This window comes from Bubalus kerabau, chromosome 13, assembly GCF_029407905.1.
Source record: "Bubalus kerabau isolate K-KA32 ecotype Philippines breed swamp buffalo chromosome 13, PCC_UOA_SB_1v2, whole genome shotgun sequence".
NCBI lineage: Eukaryota > Metazoa > Chordata > Mammalia > Artiodactyla > Bovidae > Bubalus > Bubalus kerabau.
In genome coordinates this window covers 62912497-62931407 of record NC_073636.1, presented here as the reverse complement: position 1 = coordinate 62931407, position 18911 = coordinate 62912497, and the positions used below count along the sequence as shown (strand labels likewise).

The 18911-nt window shown below is 52.9% G+C and overlaps 1 protein-coding gene across 1 annotated transcript; it reads right to left on the bottom strand.

The window, feature by feature from the left end:
- BPIFB2 (BPI fold containing family B member 2) lies at positions 1-18338 on the bottom strand. Its single transcript, XM_055543215.1, has 15 exons — positions 18227-18338; positions 14925-15018; positions 12624-12728; positions 11184-11330; positions 9702-9762; positions 7963-8023; positions 5012-5103; positions 4553-4738; positions 4244-4297; positions 3513-3687; positions 2963-3026; positions 2755-2800; positions 2400-2463; positions 1958-2034; positions 1-42 (listed from the first exon to the last, which is right to left on the bottom strand). The coding sequence occupies exons 1-15, from the start codon at positions 18336-18338 to the stop codon at positions 1-3; spliced, it is 1380 nt and encodes a 459-aa protein (XP_055399190.1).
- Positions 18339-18911: the final 573 nt, after the last annotated feature.

The window sequence follows — 18911 nt, the reverse complement described above, 5'->3', positions numbered from 1 at the left end:
TCAGCGCTGGTACAACAGTCCACTGGACACCACGACATAGCCCTGAAAGACAGAGACAGCCATGGGCCAGGTGAGAAGCTGCGCAGGGGCGGTAGGGCCCCAGTTGCCCAGCAGCCTGGCTCTAGCTCAGGCTCTGCCGCTCTTGCTGCGTGTCCCGAGCGCAGCTACTGTCTCTCCAGCCTCGGTTTCCTGCTGACTCTCGTGGACGGTAAAGCATCCACTTTGCAAGGCTGCTACTGATAGCTGGATGCAGCCAGATCACACAGGCAGAGCAGTCAGTGTGGAGCTGAGCTTGATTCGGTCTTCATACGTGGTCAGGACTGCCTCTGCTTTATGACCTGGAGTTCAGACCACTCTTCTCCAAGTCCAAGCCTCTCTAGCAAAATCAGGCATATCCCCCCCAAATGTCCCCTACTGTCTACACTGCACTGCAGAAACTTCCTGGGGGCCTGCTGACCTTTCCTTCCTTCCTTCCTCCCTCCCTCCCTTCTTTTTTCTTCCTTCCTCTTCCTCTTTCTCTTTCTTTCTTCAATCTTCATTGAGCCTCTACTACGACCCAAGCCTTGTGCCAGGTGTTGGGAACCCAGCAGAAAAATAACCAGAACCAGTCCTTGTCTTTGCGTAACTTGTACATGGTCCAATAGGGTAGCCATTAACACCTGGCTAATTACAGTTACCCTCTCTTATCCACGGTTTTATTTACCCAAGTATAACTATGGTCCAAAAATATCAAATGGAAAATTCTAGAAATAAATAATTCATAGGCTTTAAATTCCATGCGGTTCTGAGTCACATAATGAAATCCCATGCCATCCTACTCATCCCGTCCTGGATGTGAGTCATTCCTTTGCCCAGTGGATCTACGCTGTATGTGATTCCTACCCATTAGTACTATCTATCCGCAGTTTCAGGCATCCACTGGGCATCTCGGAATGTGTCTCCCCCTAGATAGGTGAGACTACTGTACATTTACATTAAGCAAAATTAAGTAAGATTTAGAATTCACCTTCTCAGTTACACTGGTCATATGTTGAGGGCCCAAAAGTCACCTGCGCCCAGTGGCTGACAGTGGCCACTGCCTCAGACGGTGCAGACCTCTGTCCTTGCAGGAAGTTCTATTGGGCAGTGCTGGTCTAGGGACCTTTGACTTCAGTCCCAAGTGGCTGGATTTGGGAATGCCAAGGTGAGTCAGCCACTGACCTTGCCCGATAAAGGAAGTCTTGGGGAAATTCCCACTAAAAGCCCTGCTCCCCCGTGTGCTGATGGTTATTTCTTGGGGAGCAAGTTATTACCTGCCAATTGCCTTGGGACCATAGTTCTCAAGCAAGGAGGCCATCCTCCCTGAAAGCCCTTAGCCAGTCCCTCTTAGGGAGTGTGAATGACACAGATGTTGGGCTTGAAGGACCTTGGTTACATTTTCTGTCCCATGCACGTCTTATTTAATTAATTAGGAAGAACGTTGTCCTTTTGTAGCTCAGGTGAAGCAGAAAGAAATGGTAGGATGTCACCCTGGGCCCACAATGTCTGATCCCGACATTGCATCATTTTAGAAGGGTCAGGATCCTCTCGTACCATCTGGCCTGTGGAAGTTTGTGACAAACCCTGGAAAGACTCCCTCTCTCATCCTCCCCCAGACTCCAGAGGGGTTGTGCCTATCCAAGGGCACAGAGTCACGGCACAGTTGGTCTGAATCCACTGAGTGTGACCTGGTGTGACATTTGATGAGGATGAGTGAAACCTTTGCTCCAATGTCTCCGTACATTTAGAATTTTCCATCTAATTGCAGCTGATTCATGGCATGGTCTGGGCAGGGGGGCATTCCTAGGCCTGGCTGACCCTGGACCCCACTGTGTGCTCTAGTAGGAAGAGAGGGAGAGGAGTGACCCCCAACCTCCCCAAGCCCAGCCTCCCTCCAAAGATGAAGGAGGCCCCTCTGGTCACACTGAAAGTCTCTCACCTCCTGGATAAAAATCTCAGGGTTGACGTACTGGAGATTGACCACATGGGGGAGGGCAATCCCCATGCCCAAGAGAGCTGCAGGACAGAAAAGAGAAATCAAGGTCAGCCGGTAACGAAGTGCCACCTGAAGACAGCCCTGCGCTGAGGTCTTCACATGCATCATGACACCGAGGTCCACAGATACTCAGGAGGTGGGAACTGCTATTACTATACCCACTTTATAGAAGGGAAAACTGAGGTTAGGGGAGGAAACAGAACTTAGCTAAGATCACACAGCTGCTAAACAGCCAAGCTAAGATGTACACACAGGCAGCAGGACTCTCAAAGCCACCCTCTTAGCCTCTGAGCCTGGGATGTAGGAAGGGGCCAAGATAGAGCCTGGAGCAGCATGCGGGTGGAAGCGGCCAGAGGGGCCACACGGGGCAGAGGGCAGAGCTCACCATTGAGGTGGTCCAGCAAGGGCTTCTCAAACACTTCGCCCATGAGTGTCTGGACATGGTTGGTCTGCAGCCATGGAGCCAGGGAGATGGGGACCACGGGCCCGTCCCGGCAAGGGGCCAGGAGAGACACATGAACACAGAGACAGATCAACCGGCAGAGGTTTAGCAGGAGGGATGAGGGCAAGTCACCCTAGTCCGGGCTTTAAGCAGAGCCCAGCTGCTCCCAGGGTTGTGTCAGCATCAGGCCCCCAGGAACTGCTGGCCTGAGAGACATGGGCACACACTCCCCTTCCCCGGGCTCAGGGCCTGCGCCACCCAGCGAGGGGGTCTCTGGAGACCCCAGCCCCATACTCACATCAATGAAGCCCAGATTGGAGGAGGCCACGGTGAGCTGGACATCCCTGAAAGGGAAGCCAGAGGGGAGGGGTGGGAATGGGGCCTCTCACCTGTTTAACACACCAGCTGCATCCCAAGCTCCTCTGACTGACACTGTGACAGGCCATTGCAGCCCCATTGCACAGAGGAGCATACTGAGGCTGCTGGGTCCAAGAGGCCTCACTTACCCCAGCACAGATGTGGTCCCCCGAAGCCTCACCTTGGACACAGAAAGCTGGAGGCTCAGGTTCACTGCCTGGGCACATGGGGAGAGCAGGGTCAAAGGGCACAGAACCATGTGGGAGCTCTCAGCTGGCCACCAGATATCCCAGTCTCCCACCCACACCCCATCCATTCAGGTGTTTGTGGAACACAGGCCACTGGGGAGGTGAACAACAACCAAAGAAATCAGACAAGATTCTTTCAGAGAGTGCTGGGTGTCACAAAGGAAGAGTGGTATGTGGAGGGATGGGAACTCTAGAAGCCTGCCTGGAGGAAGACTGCAGCATTTAAGCTGAGATCTGAATGATGAGGAGAAGCTAGACTTGTCAAGAGTAAGGGGAAGTGTGTCCTAGGCACAGGGTACAGCATGTGCAAAGGTCCCGAGGCAGGAAAGTCTTGGCACATTGATGGAAGCACAAGGAGACCAGTGTGGATAAAAAGAGAAGCGTGTGGGAGGAAGTGAGGCCTCCTTGAGAGTCGCCCACCTCCTGGCCAGCACCATCCAGCCCACCTCACTCACCACATTGAGGGAGAAGAGGTACTGGAAAGCCGAGTTGGAGGCCGGGACCAGGACTTCCACCAAGGGCTGCAGCCGCAGGGTGGCGTTGTCGGTGTGGAACGTGACTGTGGGCGTGGCACCCAGCCTCACCTTGAGCACCAGGGGCATGGGCTCGGGGAATTGACGGGCCACCTGGGGAGCAGAGGGGCGAGAGGGAGGAAGGCACATGGGGGCGAAGACTGGGTGGGCTCTTCGCTCATCATTCCTGAGATGCTGATCAAGCTAGCGCTGTGCTATAAGTGCCCAGACCACAGAGGTGGGTCCACCCCTGACTCCCACCCTCGGGGACACCCAGTTGATGGGTGGCCACATGAAGACAGTCACAGCCTGTGATCTGTGCCAGGAGGGAGGGTAGCTCAGGGACGTGGGAGCACAAGGAGGCTCCCGGACCAGACAAGGGGTCTAGTCCTCCCGTGGGAGGTAGCCCCGAGCTTGGACTTGGATGGATCGGGGGAAGGAAGCAGAGGAGACAGTGTAGGCACTTCTTGCCTGCTGCACGGAGAGGAGGAAATGGTGTGATGCCTGGGCTGAAGGAGGGGCCACCCCAAGACAGAGGATGTGCAGATGGAAGGGCAGATGCTGAGCCCCACTAGGAGCAGATATGAGCCAGCAGAGACCCCAGAGCCCAGAGAGCCTCTCACCGCGATCCCAGGTCTCAGCCCCTGGAATGACCAGAAACATCACCCACCTCAGGAATGAACTGGCCCAGCACAGAGGTGTTCAGCGGGTTGTTACTCGAATTCTGAAATCAACTCCCAACACACGACAGGTTTTAGAACAGTCACTCCCCAAGCCAGACCACCTCTTGTCTCCCCACCCCAACTCCTCTGTCTAATCCCCATCCTACCCCTCTGTCTAACCCTTCCAATAGCCACCCTGTGGCCTCAAAGCTTCAACTGCCCCACCGACTCAGGATTTGACCTCAGCAGGGTCTCCCCAAGCTGGGCGACAGGGCACTCCTGCCCCACGTGCCCAGGGCGGCAGGACCAGCTCTCACCAGCTGCGCTGTGACGTCCAGGTTGAGCGCACCAGCCTTCTGCAGCAGCATGATGACAGAGTCAAACAGGTCCTGGGAGAGGCCCACAGTTGCCATGGCACCCTTGGTGCCCATGTGCTGTGGCAGCACGAAGGGCGTAATATCCACAGGCAGGACGATGGGTCTGCCCAGCAGGAAGAGAACAGCCTGTCGAGTTGGGGGTGAGGAGGAGCAGAATAGAAGCAGGGCCTCAATAGGCAGGCGGCTCCATGGCAGATCCTGGGCTGTGAGGTGCCACCCACCCCCGAGATGCCACGCATGCTATCAGCCTCACCCTTTGCCTACGTGCCACGCTCCCTCCTGGAATGCCATCCCAGCTCCTATCCCCTCAACTCTCCTGATGCTTTAGGAATCGTGTAGAACACCAAGGACTCCAGAGGTAACAAGGCCCCAGCTCTGAGTGGAGCAGGAGGCACTTACGTTGATATCCAAGGAAATGTAGTCGTTGGTGATGGTAGGAGTGTCAATCATGGAGTAGCGGACCTGGGACTCTGGACCCACAGGGCTGAGGCCTGAAGGAAACCAGGGTGCAGAGCAAAAGATGGCATACTCAGCATTATCCACCAATGCCTCATTTAGCCAGGCTTCCCAGGTGGCACTATTGGTAAAGAACCCACCTGCAAACGCAGGAGACGTAAGAGATATAGGTTTGATCCCTGGATTGGGAAGATGCCCTGGAGAAGGGAATGGCTACCCACTTTAGTATTCTCTTTTTTAATATTTATTTATTTTTAATTGAATGATGATTGCTTTACAATATTGGTTTGATTGCTATCATACATCAACATGAATTAACCATAGGTATACATATGCTCCCTTCCTCTTGAATCTCCCTCCCAAGTCCCACCCATTCCCACTCCTCTAGGTTACAGCCCCAGTTTGGGTTCCCTGAGTCATACAGCAAATTCTCATTGGCTATCTGTTTACATATGTTAGTGTATATCCATCAACAGATGAATAGATTAAGAAGTTGTGGTGCATATATACAGGGGAATACTGATGCTGCTGCTGCTGCTGCTGCTAAGTCACGTCAGTTGTGTCCGACTCTGTGCAACCCCATAGACTGCAGCCCACCAGGCTCCCCCGTCCCTGGGATTCTCCAGACAAGAACATTGAAGTGGGTTGCCATTTCCCTCTTCAATGCATGAAAGTGAAAAGTGAAAGTGAAGTCACTTAGCCGTGTCCGACTCTGTGCAACCCCATAGACGGCAGCCCACCAGGCTCCCCCGTCCATGGGATTCTCCAGGCAAGAGTACTGGAGTGGGATGCCATTGCCTTCTCCGAATGGAATACTACTCAGCCATAAAAAGGAACGCATTTGAGTCAGTTCTAATGAGGTGGATGAACCTAGAGCTTATTATACAGAGTAAAGTAAGTCAGAAAGAAAAGTAAATATCGTATATTAACACATGTGTGTGGGATCTAGAAGGATGTTACTGATGAACCTGTTTGCAGAGCAGCAATGGAGACACAGACATAGAGAACAGACTTATGGACAAGGTGGGGGAGAAGAGGGAGAGGGTGAGATGAATGGAGAGAGGAGCTCTCCAATATTCTCGCCTGAAGAATCCCATGGACAGAGGAACCTGGCAGGCTATGGTCCATGGGGTCACGCAGAGTCAGACATGACTGAAGTGACTGAGCACACACATGCCCACACACCTCATTTAGCCAGACCCATACCAAGAAAAGAGGAGCAATAAGGCCCTATGAGTAAGCAAATTTAAGTTGCAAAATGCACACCCAAGAGTCAGCTGCTCACAACCTGCTGATTCTAAGACACCATTCTAATAGTTTGGGTTTCTACTTTCCCAATCGGCAGAAGACTAAAGACCCTAAATCAGAAAGGAGAAGGGTCATTCCAGGCACAAACATCCCCTGACCAAGGCAAGATGGAAGTAAAGACAAGGGCAAGAGTTGATCTTTGGTATGAACCCGGGTCCAAGGCATCTTGATAAAGACAATCCCTCTGAAGGGAGAGGGGAGAGACTAAGGCTTATTGAGTTTATTTCATACCAGACACCTAACCCGTGCTATCTTGTATTATAGCAACACATTGGAAAAGTAGAAATTTTGATTCTTATTTTTGGATGGAATGATTAAGCCCAGAGAGATGGAGTGACTGCCCTAAGGTCACACAGCAAATGAGCCAGAATTCATACTCATATCCTTTGATTCCAAGTCCATTTTCCTTGGCCTCTCAGTACCACCTGTTAAGGTAGTATTGGGGTTGGGGTCGTGAGGAGAGTGGGGGAGTTCAAGAAATGTTCCCCAGACTTCTTGCTGTGCTGTGAAGTGTGGACAGGATGATAGGTGGACGTGTGAGGAGGAGAAACTCCAGGTGAGCTGATTCACACAGGGTGCTGGTACCATGCTGAGACTTTAAACTCAGAGCTTCTGATTTTCCATCTACAAACTGGGGATAACGACGCAGCCTCGTAAGATTGGTAAAATTTGCCCAAGAAAGCCAAAGAGCTACCCTGGTATAAAAACATTCACTGAAGAAGTCACTACAGATAAACGTGGACCCTGCCCAACATCCTTCCTGGCTTAACGCCAGTACGTCACCCTGCACACTTGTCCCAGGCTCTGTAAGGAGTTAGATACAACCCCCAACTCAAAGGCAAAACCAACTAATGGCCTAGGGCAGCTGCCACTGACAGACAGCTCTGGATTTCGCAAAGTCAGTGATGGCAACACAGGAGAAACTCCAGAGTCCCAGGCAAAGAAAGTCCTCAGGTACAAGAAGGTGCACTTCAAACAGAAGCAGCTTTAAAAACGGGTTTGTGAAAAAAGAGAGGATGCCCTGGATTTACTCGGGGCTCACTGAGCACAGATTTCCTCCCGAGTCACCGAGAGGGTGCATTCTATGATCAGTCTGGGAATGGGTGAGTAATTACCAATGGTTCTTCAATACTGATAAATACCACTAAAAAGATGAAGCTGACCTACTTTTGTCGCTTTTAGTTACATATTGTAAATTGAAGACCTGTCAGGGGCTTTTTTCTGGAGAATGAAATGGCAGCTCACACCAGTATTCTTGCCTGGAAAATTCCATGGACAGAGGAGCCTGGTGGGCTACAGTCCATGGGTTGTAAAGAGTCGGACACCACGGAAGTGACTTAGGCCATGTGCGCATGCGTGCGTGCACACACACACACACACACACACACACACACACACACACACAATATTCAAAGACTTGGTTCTACAATTTGGAGAGTTCCAAATTTCACCAATAATTGTCCAGACATCCTATGACTGATCTCCCAGAGGTCAACTCTGATGCAAAGAAGGGGTCTTTGAAGGGTCATGGGGATCCCAGAGGATTTCAGAGGCCCCAGCCCCCTCCGCAGGCTCCCAGGTCTTACCAATTAAAGTGCCCAGGTGGACATTGAGGCCTTGCACCAGGTTGGAGATTCTCAGGCACAGCTGCAGAAAGACAGAGGCGGCTCTCAAGGCTGGAGGGGGTGAGGCTGGGAGGGTCTAGAGGCCCTGGCTGGAAGACTCTCCCAACTTGGACACCAAGGCCTGGGAGCCCTTCCTTCCACCACCAGCCAGTGGGCCTCTTCCAGCACCTCCTCTGGGCCCTGAGGACTCAGAGGAGACACTGGGGCCTGTGAGCACTGAGAAAAGAGCAGGGCGGTGGGGCCCAGCGGGAGTGACCACAGCCAGGCCCAGGAAACGGAGGCAGGCAGCCTGCTGCATACCAGCCCAGAGGCCCAGCTGATAGGATGATGCTCCCTGCAGGGGATGCAGGCTGCAGTCAGCAAGCCGGGCCAGGGAGACTGGAGTCCTCCCAACCCAGTGTGCCACCAAAAGTGGATTAAGCTGGGGCCAGTGTGACAGAAGGTGAGGCAGAGAAGAGACTGCAAGGCCGGGGGTGGTCATAGCTGATCCAGGGAGGACTTGGTGAGGTGAGGCCAAGAGGCAGTTCAGTTCAGTTCAGTCGCTCAGTTGTGTCCGACTCTTTGCAACCCTACGGACTGCAACACGCCAGGCTTCCCTGTCCATCACCAACTCCTGGAGCTTGCTCAAACTCATGTCCATCAAGTCAGTGATGCCATCCAACCATCTCATCCTCTGTCATCCCCTTCTCCTCCTGCTTTCAATCTCTCCCAGCATCAGGGTCTTTTCCAATGAGTCAGTTCTTTGTACCAGGTGACCAAAGTATTGAAGCTTCAGTTTCAGCATCAGTCCTTCCAAAGAATATTCAGGACAGATTTCCTTCAGGATTGACTGGTTTGATCTCCTTGTAGTCAAAGGGACTCTCAAGAGTCTTCTCCAACACCACAGTTGAAAAGCATCAATTTTTCAGTGCTCAGCCTTTTATACGGCCCAGCCCTCACATCCACGCTTGACTACTGGAGCAGAGGAGAGGAATATACTGGCTTCTGCCTTCCGGCCTCAGTGTTCTCATCTGTAGCGTGGGGGTCCTGAGGCCTGCCTCTTGAGGGTGTGAAATGGCACACAGTGGGTTGACTTGGTCTCCATTACTGCCACTACTGGAGGTAGGGTGGGTGGGAAGGGGCAGGGAGGAAGAGTAGGTCCCTGGCCCCTGGGACACCGTTGCTCACCAAGTCAGCCACCCGCAGACAATGACAGGAGCTAACATAGCGGCCTTCACAGCAACGCCCACTCTCCCCAAACTGCTGTAAACTGCACAGGTGGTAATGCACTCAGCCCCACAGCCTGCCCACCAGGGGCTGGGTAAGGACAGTGGTTCTCTGTCCTTACAGATGTGGAAGGAGGGGCAGAGGGGGGCCAGGTGACTTGTCCAGGGTCCCAGCTGGGAAGGAGGGGACCAGGATCACATCCACCCCTGGTGCCCAGGCCCTCATCCACTCCCATTGTGTTCCCTTTTCAGAAGATACGTGGCCCTGAAAGCACTCCACTCCACATGGCACTGGGGTGGTCTGAGTGGAGGAGCCTCCCTCCCCTGCAGCCCCACAACCGCCAGGTCACTGCACTAGACCGTCAGCCCCGCCTCCTCCCCGCCCTTCTGGGGAAAGTGGAGGAGCCACAGGAGGAGCACTAACAACCCCTGCCTGCGACCCCCCTGTTCACTCGCTGCCGCCCTCCATCCTGCAGGCTCTGGCAGGTCCTTTACCTTGCTCTTCAGCACAGCTGTGATGTGACTCTGCAGCGGGGCCAGCATCGCGGGAGCTGTGCTGAGGAGGAGACAAGAAAGGGCCCCTGAGCCCAGGTCAGCACCATAGGGGCCTGTCTCTCCCCAAAGCCAGGGGTGCCAGAGAAAAGTCTGTGCCCACGCCACACCCTGCCACGTGCCAGGCATGGAACCAGCATGACTGACCCCACAGTGGAAGACACCGAGCCACCAAGAAGGGGCCATTGGTCCCAAGATTTGGAAGTGGCCAAGAATGAGGCCAAGTGGAGTGGGGACACGGAGGCTGTTGTGAAGGCTGGCTTCACAACTGGCTTCAGGGCCACTGGGCCCAGTGAGGCGGGGCTGTGGCTGGCGGGGCCCAGGTCTGCTCCCTGCATGGGCCCCATTTCTCTGTGGCAAGTTTACTACAATCCCTTCCTCACTGAGCCGGGGGGCTGAGTCAGTGTTTCAGAATGGGGATCCATGAGAAGTCACGGTTCCTTGGTTCCCTAACACGCTGACATGAGGCATGGCCCAGCCTTGCTGAATGGCCTCTTGGGGAGGCAGGAGGAAGGCACCAATGTTCTCAGTGGCATCAAACTCTGGGCTTCTGTTTTCCCATCAATAAACCATGAGTAGCCCCTGCCCACAAGGACTGTGAGGGACTGTGGGGGATCATGAGTTACACAGGCTAAGCAGGGGGCCCAAGTGGGAATAGATTTATACCCAAGCCTTGTCTGAGGAAAATGTCCAGTCTTTGGGTAAATGTTGCTCCCTTTTAAGATGCTAAAATATTCAACCACCTTGAAGTGAGCCCCCATGGCACAGGAACTCGTAGCAGTGGGGTCGATCAGGCTGCCGAGTTTGAACCTGTGTGCTAGCTGTGTGCCCTCAGGCAAGTCACTTAACCACTCTGTGCCTCCACTTGCTCTCTTGCAAAATGAGGGAAATGCCTCCACCGACCTGGTAGGACTGTGAGATGACTCACAGAAAGGGCCCAGAATGTGTCCAGCACACACTGGTGCTCGGGAGGTGGAGTGGCTGTCAGCCTTAGATGCCAAAACAGGAGCAGCCACCTGACTCACGGGGAGAGCTTGGCGGGTCCCAGCCCCTCCCTGGGCCTCAGCCTCCTCATCTCCGCAGGGCGGGGCAGCCCTCTGAGGGTCCGGACTGCGGCTGCCAGCCCAGAGTCCCTCTCCAAATAGGACGTTAATGGCCAGTGTGCGTAGTCACATGGTGCGGAGCAGAGGTGGAGCCACGGGCTCTGGCCACACACTCGCTGTGTGACCTTGGGCATGTCCCTTCCCTTATCTGAACTTAAGTGTCTTCAGCCATTAAATAGGTATGATGCTGGTGGCAACGGGGCAGAGCAGGGGCAGGGCCGGCCCTCGGATCCATCATCGGGATTGGATGAAGTAGGAAGTTCAAGAAACAGCACCACAGCCTCCGTGTCTGGGTTCCAGCAGCCCAGCCTCCAGTACCCACCTGTTGCGGCCATCAAACACGATGGCTTTGTCGAAGATGGAAAAGCAGCTGGAGATGCTGACCACGGGGGTCCCGATGGAGCCCTGTTCCACAGAGGTGTCAGCCAGCAGCGCTATGGGGAGCAGCAGGTGCAGGGGCTCCGGGTCACTGTGGGGACACCAGTCCTGAGTCCAAGCGGCACTGCCTAGCAAGCCCACAGTGACAGATGCAAGACCCCCTCCCCCATTCAGCGGTCTGCACCTGCCAGCCCAGAGTCCCTCTCCAAATAGGACGTTAATGGCCAGTGTGCCTTGTCACATGGTGTGGAGCAGTGGTGGAGCCATGGGCTCTGGCCACACACTCGCTATGTGACCTTGGGCGTGTCCTTTCCCTTCTCTGAACTTCAGTGCCTTCAGCCATAAAATAGGTATGATGCTGACCCCTTAACACAGGCGGGGACCCTACTCAGCATGAGATGGTCCCCCCCGGGGCAGGCTGGGCACACCGCCAAACTCCACTCAGGGTCACAGACATTGCATCAGATGGCCGTGAGCTCTGGCTCCCTGTACCCTCTTATGTGAGACCCTGGGCCAGTCATTCCCCATACCAAGCCTTAGATTCTTCGTCTGTAAAAATGGACATCAGATTGGTGGTTCCTATCTCACAAGGTGGCTATGCTGAATTTTCTAGAAAACAATCATGTGAAAACATCCTACTTGAAGGCTGGCCCACTAGCACTCATAAAACAGTAGTATCAGGACAGAGGAGTTAAAATAAGAACACAGCCCCCAGTTTGAAAATTAAATGCATATATAGTGACTGATGCACAGAAACAAGTCTAGTATTTTATTGAGCACCAGGTGCCTGGCACGCGAAAGGGGTAATATAATTTTAATCATAGCAGTGAATCCATCCATTCAAACCTCCATTGCTTGCTAAGTCACTTCTGTCGTGTCTGACTCTTTGCGACCCTATGGACTGTAACCCACCAGGCTCCTCTGTCCATGAGATTCTCCAGGCAGGGATACTGGAGTGGGTTGCCATTTCCTTCTCCAGGGGATCTTCCCAACCCAGGGATCGAACCTGTGTCTCTTGTATCTCCTGCACTGGCAGGCAGGTTCTTTACCACTAGTGCCACCTGGGAAGCCCTCCAACCTCTGTAGACATGCTTGTTTTCTTTTGCTTTGGTTTTTTACAAAGGACGAAACAGGGTCAGAGAAGTGAAATGACTCTCTCCATTTGCATAACTGTTGAGCAGGGTCTGGATTCTCAGAAATTCTCTCACTGTCTCACTCCCCGCCCCCCATGGAGGATGGGAGAGAAGGCATTGGAGAGAGAGCATGCTGAACAGAGTTAGAAGGTCTGCGTTGGGATCTTGGAATTTGCTAAATCCCTTTCCTCCGTTTTACCTTCAGAGAGTCCTTGAAAATCCTTCCACTCTCAACAAGGAGACTGACTCACCGGAAGATCTTGAAAGTAAAATTGGTGGCTGCCAACAAGCGTATTCCGAAATTGGCAACAAATGTCAGCTGTAGGTGGGACACGTCGACGTTCAGAATCTGAATCCTGCAGGGTAGGAGTCAAAGTGACAGGGCAGTCCCCATTAGACCATGGCATCAGCTCTGGGGTGTGCTCGGAGCCTATCCACACTGTTGGTATTTATAAAGGACCTCTGACAACTAAAACTATGGGATGAGGAAGAGGTAGTGAGTTCACCATCATAGGGGGCATGCAAGCAAGGTTAACCAACCTGCCAGTAGGGAAAAGATGCAAAGGGCATCCCAGCATTAGGCATGAATTAAGTGAGATGATGATTACTCAGGTCTTGGAGGGATTTTAGTTTCTGATGGAGATCTGGAAAACTGGGAAGGTAGGGAAAGAAAAAACTATGGGATCCACAGAAGGCAGAAATCCCCCTCTAGTCAGCAGCTTTGGCTCATAGCACTTTAGCAATAGAAAACTCAACTCCTTTCAAAGCTGCTTGTTCCGATTGCTCAGCACTGTCCAGCTAACCTAAGATTTCTTTTTTCCTGAATAAAAGTCTTCTTTTTTTCTCTCTCTCCGGCACAGTAGCTAGTTGTGGGAGATGGGGCGCTACAAAGTGGTATAAATGTTAAAGTGAACGGGTTAGTCACTGGGTTGTGTCCGACTCTTTGCGACCCATGGACTGTAGCCCACCAGGCTCCTCTGTCCGTGGAATTCTCCAGGCAAATGTTAAAAGTCACATCAAAGCACTCTCTGTTAGCACTTGGGTGACATCTTTCCATGACTCTCCTTGGGAACAAGCTGACCTAGAGCCTGCTTCTTTTCACTTGACAACCATTCTGGATGTGTTCCCACATCTACAAACAAGGACTCCTGGCGCTGTTTTCCAACAATCGCGTGATTGAGCTTCTTTGTGGCCAGACTGCAAATTATTTAGGGATCCTCGACCTCGGGACACTGATGCTCGTGGGCCCGACATCATCAGCCCAGCCCTACCCCAGGGTCTCAAACTGGGGGCTTCCACACCAGCTGCATTTTCACCCACCCAGTGGTTGCAAGTTTTAAACGTTTTTAAAAAGAGTTGCCGTCATTCAAAATTTGGTCGATTTTTATATACACAGGTATGGTTCTGGGCTCTCCTGTGACAATGCACAGAGCGGTGGAGCCTGCCACGCTTAGCACTATTTAAAGATCGGAGCAGAAGGAAAGTCCACCGGAAGCAACTGAGAGAATCCTTCAGCAGCCCATGGCATGGGACGTTTAGCGTTCACTCCTTCCCAAGTAAATCCTTTACTAAATATTTGAGTTTGTGTGTTGTTTCTAAATCTCTTCATTGGGGAGGATGGGGGGTGGAGAGGGAGGTTCGAGAGGGAGGTTCAAGGGGGAGGGGATATATGTATACATATAGCTGATCCACTTTGTTGTTCAGCAGAAACCGACACAACACTGTGATGCCACTATACTCCAATTTTTAAAAATTAATTAAAAATAATAACAAATGTAAAAATAAAATCAGAAGAAAAAAAGCAAAACTACATAAATAAATCTCTTCATCAATTCTCTCAACACCCCAGATCAGGTTTAATTATCTCCAAGAAGTTGTTATTAAGCTCTTTTTAATGGCTTCAACTTTGTATCAGCATACCACATTTATACACTTTGTACCACAGACAGAGAGTGTAGCACCCATTTTTACAATGCAACGTACACAGAAGGAAGAAAGTACCTGTTTGTTGTTGATGACGATGATGACGGTGATGAAGAAATAAAACTGCTGCTAGCAACAGTCAAAAAATGTACATGGCTTTTTGTAAGAATGTACGTATATACATACATATATGAGTTCCTATACGTGTATAGTATATATGCATGCATATACATGTGGACTTTCTTGGAAATTCAGAGTCTTGGCTATAGTGAGTCTGTTTCCCACTGGGTGGGGACAATTAGCCCAGTTCCTAAAAGTGTGAGTCTGAGGTGTTCCCACCTGCCTCTGCCTTTGAGTCTCTGTTTTATGGAGAGGGGTATATTAGACTCACATTTGTGTCTAGATTCAGTGTTAGGCTTTTGGAAGAAGTAGCCAAGGTCCTGTCAGCCCTGGGGACCTAGGAGCCAGAGTCTTAGGCTCTGTACATAGAAATCTACTAATTAAGAGGCATCAGACCCCCTTGGCTGGTCCCAGCTCCTGCAGCCTCTTGTGCCCACTCACCTGGCAGGTGGGAGTATCTAATCTGGTGAGGGAAACACTCATCTAGCTGGTGGGGGGGAAGCACTCACCTGGTGGGCTGGAAGACCCCTCCACTCCGGTCCAGGAAAAGCGGCACTGTGACCTGCAGGGCCCTCTGGAGCGGGGCTTTCCCGGCTTCAGCCGCTGAGGGGCCAGAGCAGGGTGAGGTCAGGCCGTCCTCAGGAGCCGCCAAGAGAGACCGCACCGCCCACCATCTGCCTCACACCTTGGGCGAGGAGAACTCAGAGATTGGAAGGGGCGGGCTTGTCCACAGGCGCACAGGGGGCCACCTGGGGGGCACAAACCCACCAGGCCCTACCAGACATGTCTTTCCTCTTTGCCCTTCCAAATCCCATGTATCTACTCTCTCCTCAAAAACAGTAACACCCTTTGCCCTTTTGCAAGGCCTTGATCAGTTTCCACCTCCTTGGGAGCTTCTACAAGGCCCCAAGCAGAAGGAGCAGTTCCCAGCCCTGTGGGGAGAGGATGGAAGCAGTCTCTCCTGCAGGCTGAGGGCTCAGGAGCCCCTCAAAATCTAGGTGCAAATCCACCTCTGCTACTCACTACCTGTGCGGCTTCCCCGTGCCTCAGTTTCCCTGCAAATCAATCTATGATGCTTAGAACGATAGCTGTCAGCTTTCTCAGGATCTGGCACCTCCCCACCCCCTGCACTTTCTCCAGAGCTTGACTTGGGCAACTGTGATGTATGCTGGAGACATCATGGACCTGTTGCCAGCCTAGGTCGCCGCTCCCCATATCCTTTCTTTAGGCCCACCAGGTACCTACTGGGAGCCGGCTGCTCAGCTTTTATCTCAGGCACCAGTCGAGAGCTATATTGGCCCAAGACACACACAAAAGTGCACTAGACTCCTGCAGAGAACAGTTTCTTAACTCCATTGGCAGCCAGCAGTTTTCCTTGGCACCGAGCAAGTTCCAGGGTTTGACATCGCACTGTGAATTGCTACTTCCAAGTCCCTGAAGGATTGTTGTTGTGGTTCAATCGCTCAGTCGTGTCCAACTCTTTGCGACCCCATGGACCGCAGCACGCCAGCCTACCCCGTCCTTCACTATCTCCCGGAGCTTGCTCAGATTCATGTCCATTGAGTTGGTGAGGCCATCCAACCATTTCATCTTTTGCTGCCGCCTTCTCTTTTTGCCTTCAATCTTTCCCAGCATCAGGGTCTTTTCTAGAGAGTGCATCCCCAGTGAAACATCCCTGTGACCCTTGCAACAACAGGGAGCCAATCCTCTGCCATCTCCATTAAGATCTCTGGATCTCTGCCCTCATGATGGGATGGTTCTTCTTGGACCTTCATCTCAGCCTTAGGGGTACTGGTATTCCCTTATATCTATTACTCTTGTGTTCTTTGTTCACTGACTCAAGGGACATGAGTTTGAGCAAGCTCTGGGAGATGGTGAAGGACAGGGAAGTCTGACATGCTGCAGTCCATGGAGTCGCCAAGAGTCTGACACGACTGAGCAACTGAACAACAACAGCTTGTGTTCTTTAAATTCTTCTTAACTCTTACTAGCCAACTCCCTGTTACTCCAGTTCTCTCTCAATATAGATTAAACTTTCCTTGTTCAAATCACGCACTCAAAAAAAAAACAGTGCCTGTCACATGGGGTCCTTGGAAAGACCCACTCAGTTCACAATAAATATTAGCTCACGTGGCTATTTGTAATTATAATGGCTAGCACTCCTATCATGCTCCCTTTGTCCCAGGCATTGTTCTGAGTGCCTTAGCTTTCCTCAAAATTCTATGATGTCGGTGCAATATTATACCCAGTTTACCAAGAGGTTGAGGACCCAGGCAAGAAGAAGCTGGATCTGGGCCAAGATACCCAGCCCTCAAGGCCCTGGACTTTCTCCCACACCTGGGGGGCTGGGCTGACAGAGGTGTTAATTCAACAATCAAACCTGAGTAGAATTAAAAGGAGAGGTTGGGGTGCAGGAAGGATGCATCAGAGGAGGAGCCCAGTCTGAACTTCCCTCTGAATTGGCAGAGGACCTGGGGAGTCCCTGTGTCCCTTGAGGCCTCAGTTTCCACAGACCCTGGAGCATAAAGGTGTTCCCGAGGCCCTCTCTGGCCTGACTGTGGCTGAACTGGACTCACACCCGGGCTTCTGGACTCCGTCCACAGTGCTGCCCTGACATGGGCTTGAACACTGGGGCTTGCAGGAGGGGATGGGGAGGATATTGCAGTATTATGAAAAAGCCTCTAGCCTTGCCATGGAGGAGGTGTATAGCAGTGTGTTCTTGGCAGTTTGTTTCCACCGAGAACAAACAGGCAGCTTCAGCTGGGAGGGCTGTCTGGGGACAAAGGAGGCTCGCACAGCACGGGGAGGGGAGCGGGCCTGCGGTCATCCTCATGCCACTCTGACACGGATCACTGACCGCTTTCACTGTCTGCCCATCTGTCCGGATACAATGTTCCGGAAAGCTTCGTGCGCCCCAGGGGGGACCCTGCTGCTTCCCTGAGCCACCTGCATCCACAACCATTTGTGTTCCAGAACCCTTGAAAGTCCCCTCCACTGTCTGACCTGAGTTCCTCATGTTATCTGAGTGTGGTCTGGCCCTGGGGTAAAGAGCTTCTGATCTCTCACCTCTGACCTCTCACCAACCTTGGTGGGATCCCAAAAGCCTCCCCAGGGGCAGTTGCAGGGCAGTTTTTGTCTCACCCTGGCCTGGATGTCCTCATTTTGGCCCCCTCTCCGGGATCACACGGGACTTGGAAGGAGGGAACAGAGACACGGGGTAGACGCCTTGCCAAGAAGGGCCCAGAGAGGGGCTGCTGCTTCTCCCTGGGAGCCCAGCAGGGAGGGCTCAGCTCCTGGACGTTCCCGAGTGCAGTGCTAGGTGTGCGTCTCCCCAGCACACGTGTGCACACAGCCCCCCACACACATCCCAGGATGCAGACCCACAGAGTTACACACCCTGAGGCGTGCGCCGTGGCCTTGCACACGTGCCAGTGGTTAGGCACCCTCCCGACCCTCAAGTACGCAGGTGGGCACATCATATCTCCATGGATTTTCAAACTCATACCAGACACATATAAGCAAAAGGAGCCACTCAAACTGACCCATCCTCACATCGCTTGGGCATGGCAGCCACGTGCACATGGGCATGGCCTGTACCTCCGCTCATGCAGCCACTGAATAAACATTTGTTGAGCAGCGCTTTCTGGGGCCCAGGGACACAATGGCAGAAGAGAAATCCAGGTCCCCATGGGGTTTGAGTTCATAGATACACATGTACATTTAGGATTGTACACCCACCTACAGGCATGGACGCCCAAGCTCACCCTCTCACATACACACATGGCCGACAACCTGACAGCACACCTCTTACCATAGCTCAGCACTTCCTTGTTGAGTCTGAACACGGTGCCCGGCCTGGAGGCGCTGACCACGGGCAGCAGCATCAGCGCCAGCAGCAGGCCCAGCCCACACGCCCCAGGCATGGTGGCCCTGGCCCCTTCCCCCCAGGATCTGTGGGCTGGAGTGGGGACAAGCATCAGGGAACTGGTCCAGAATGGCCCCAGCCGGGGTGGCTAACCCCATCCCAACCCGGAGGTCGCAAACCATGAGCAGCAATCCCAGCCCTGCCCGTGACCCCTCACCCCAGCACATTAGGTTTTGCATCTCTGCTCTGAGAAGAATCCCCATCCCAGCCTGCTTCTTCAGCAACCGTGGTGGCATCTGGTCTGGACATGGTCCCAAGGCCCAGAAAAGACATGGCCTTGCCTAGGACCACGCAGCAAATTGGGAGCAGGTGCAGGACCCAAGTTGTGCCAGAGGAGGATGGGGGGACGCCCAGATGGGGAGACTGAGGGCAGCGTCCCATCCCCAGGAGGGAGCCTAGGCCCAATGCCCCAAGGCCAGTGCTGTGTCGCCTGATGCCAGGGATCCAGCCTGGCCTTGTGTCTGAAGCCTCCAGGGAAGGATCCAGGATGCTTCCCATCCTCCTCTTATCCTGTGCCAGGTGAAGAAATGTCCTAAGTGTAGGCCTCTCACACGGTCCCCAGCCCCTCCCC

Coding starts and splice junctions, on each gene's coding strand:
- BPIFB2 (XM_055543215.1), bottom strand. CDS start 18,338: ATGCCTGGGGCGTGTGGGCTGGGCCTGCTGCTGGCGCTGATGCTGCTG. Junction 8,024..9,701: donor CAGCTGTGCTGAAGAGCAAG/GTAAAGGACCTG, acceptor GTCTTTCTGCAG/CTGTGCCTGAGAATCTCCAA. Junction 4,298..4,552: donor TGGACGTCACAGCGCAGCTG/GTGAGAGCTGGT, acceptor AGTTGATTTCAG/AATTCGAGTAACAACCCGCT.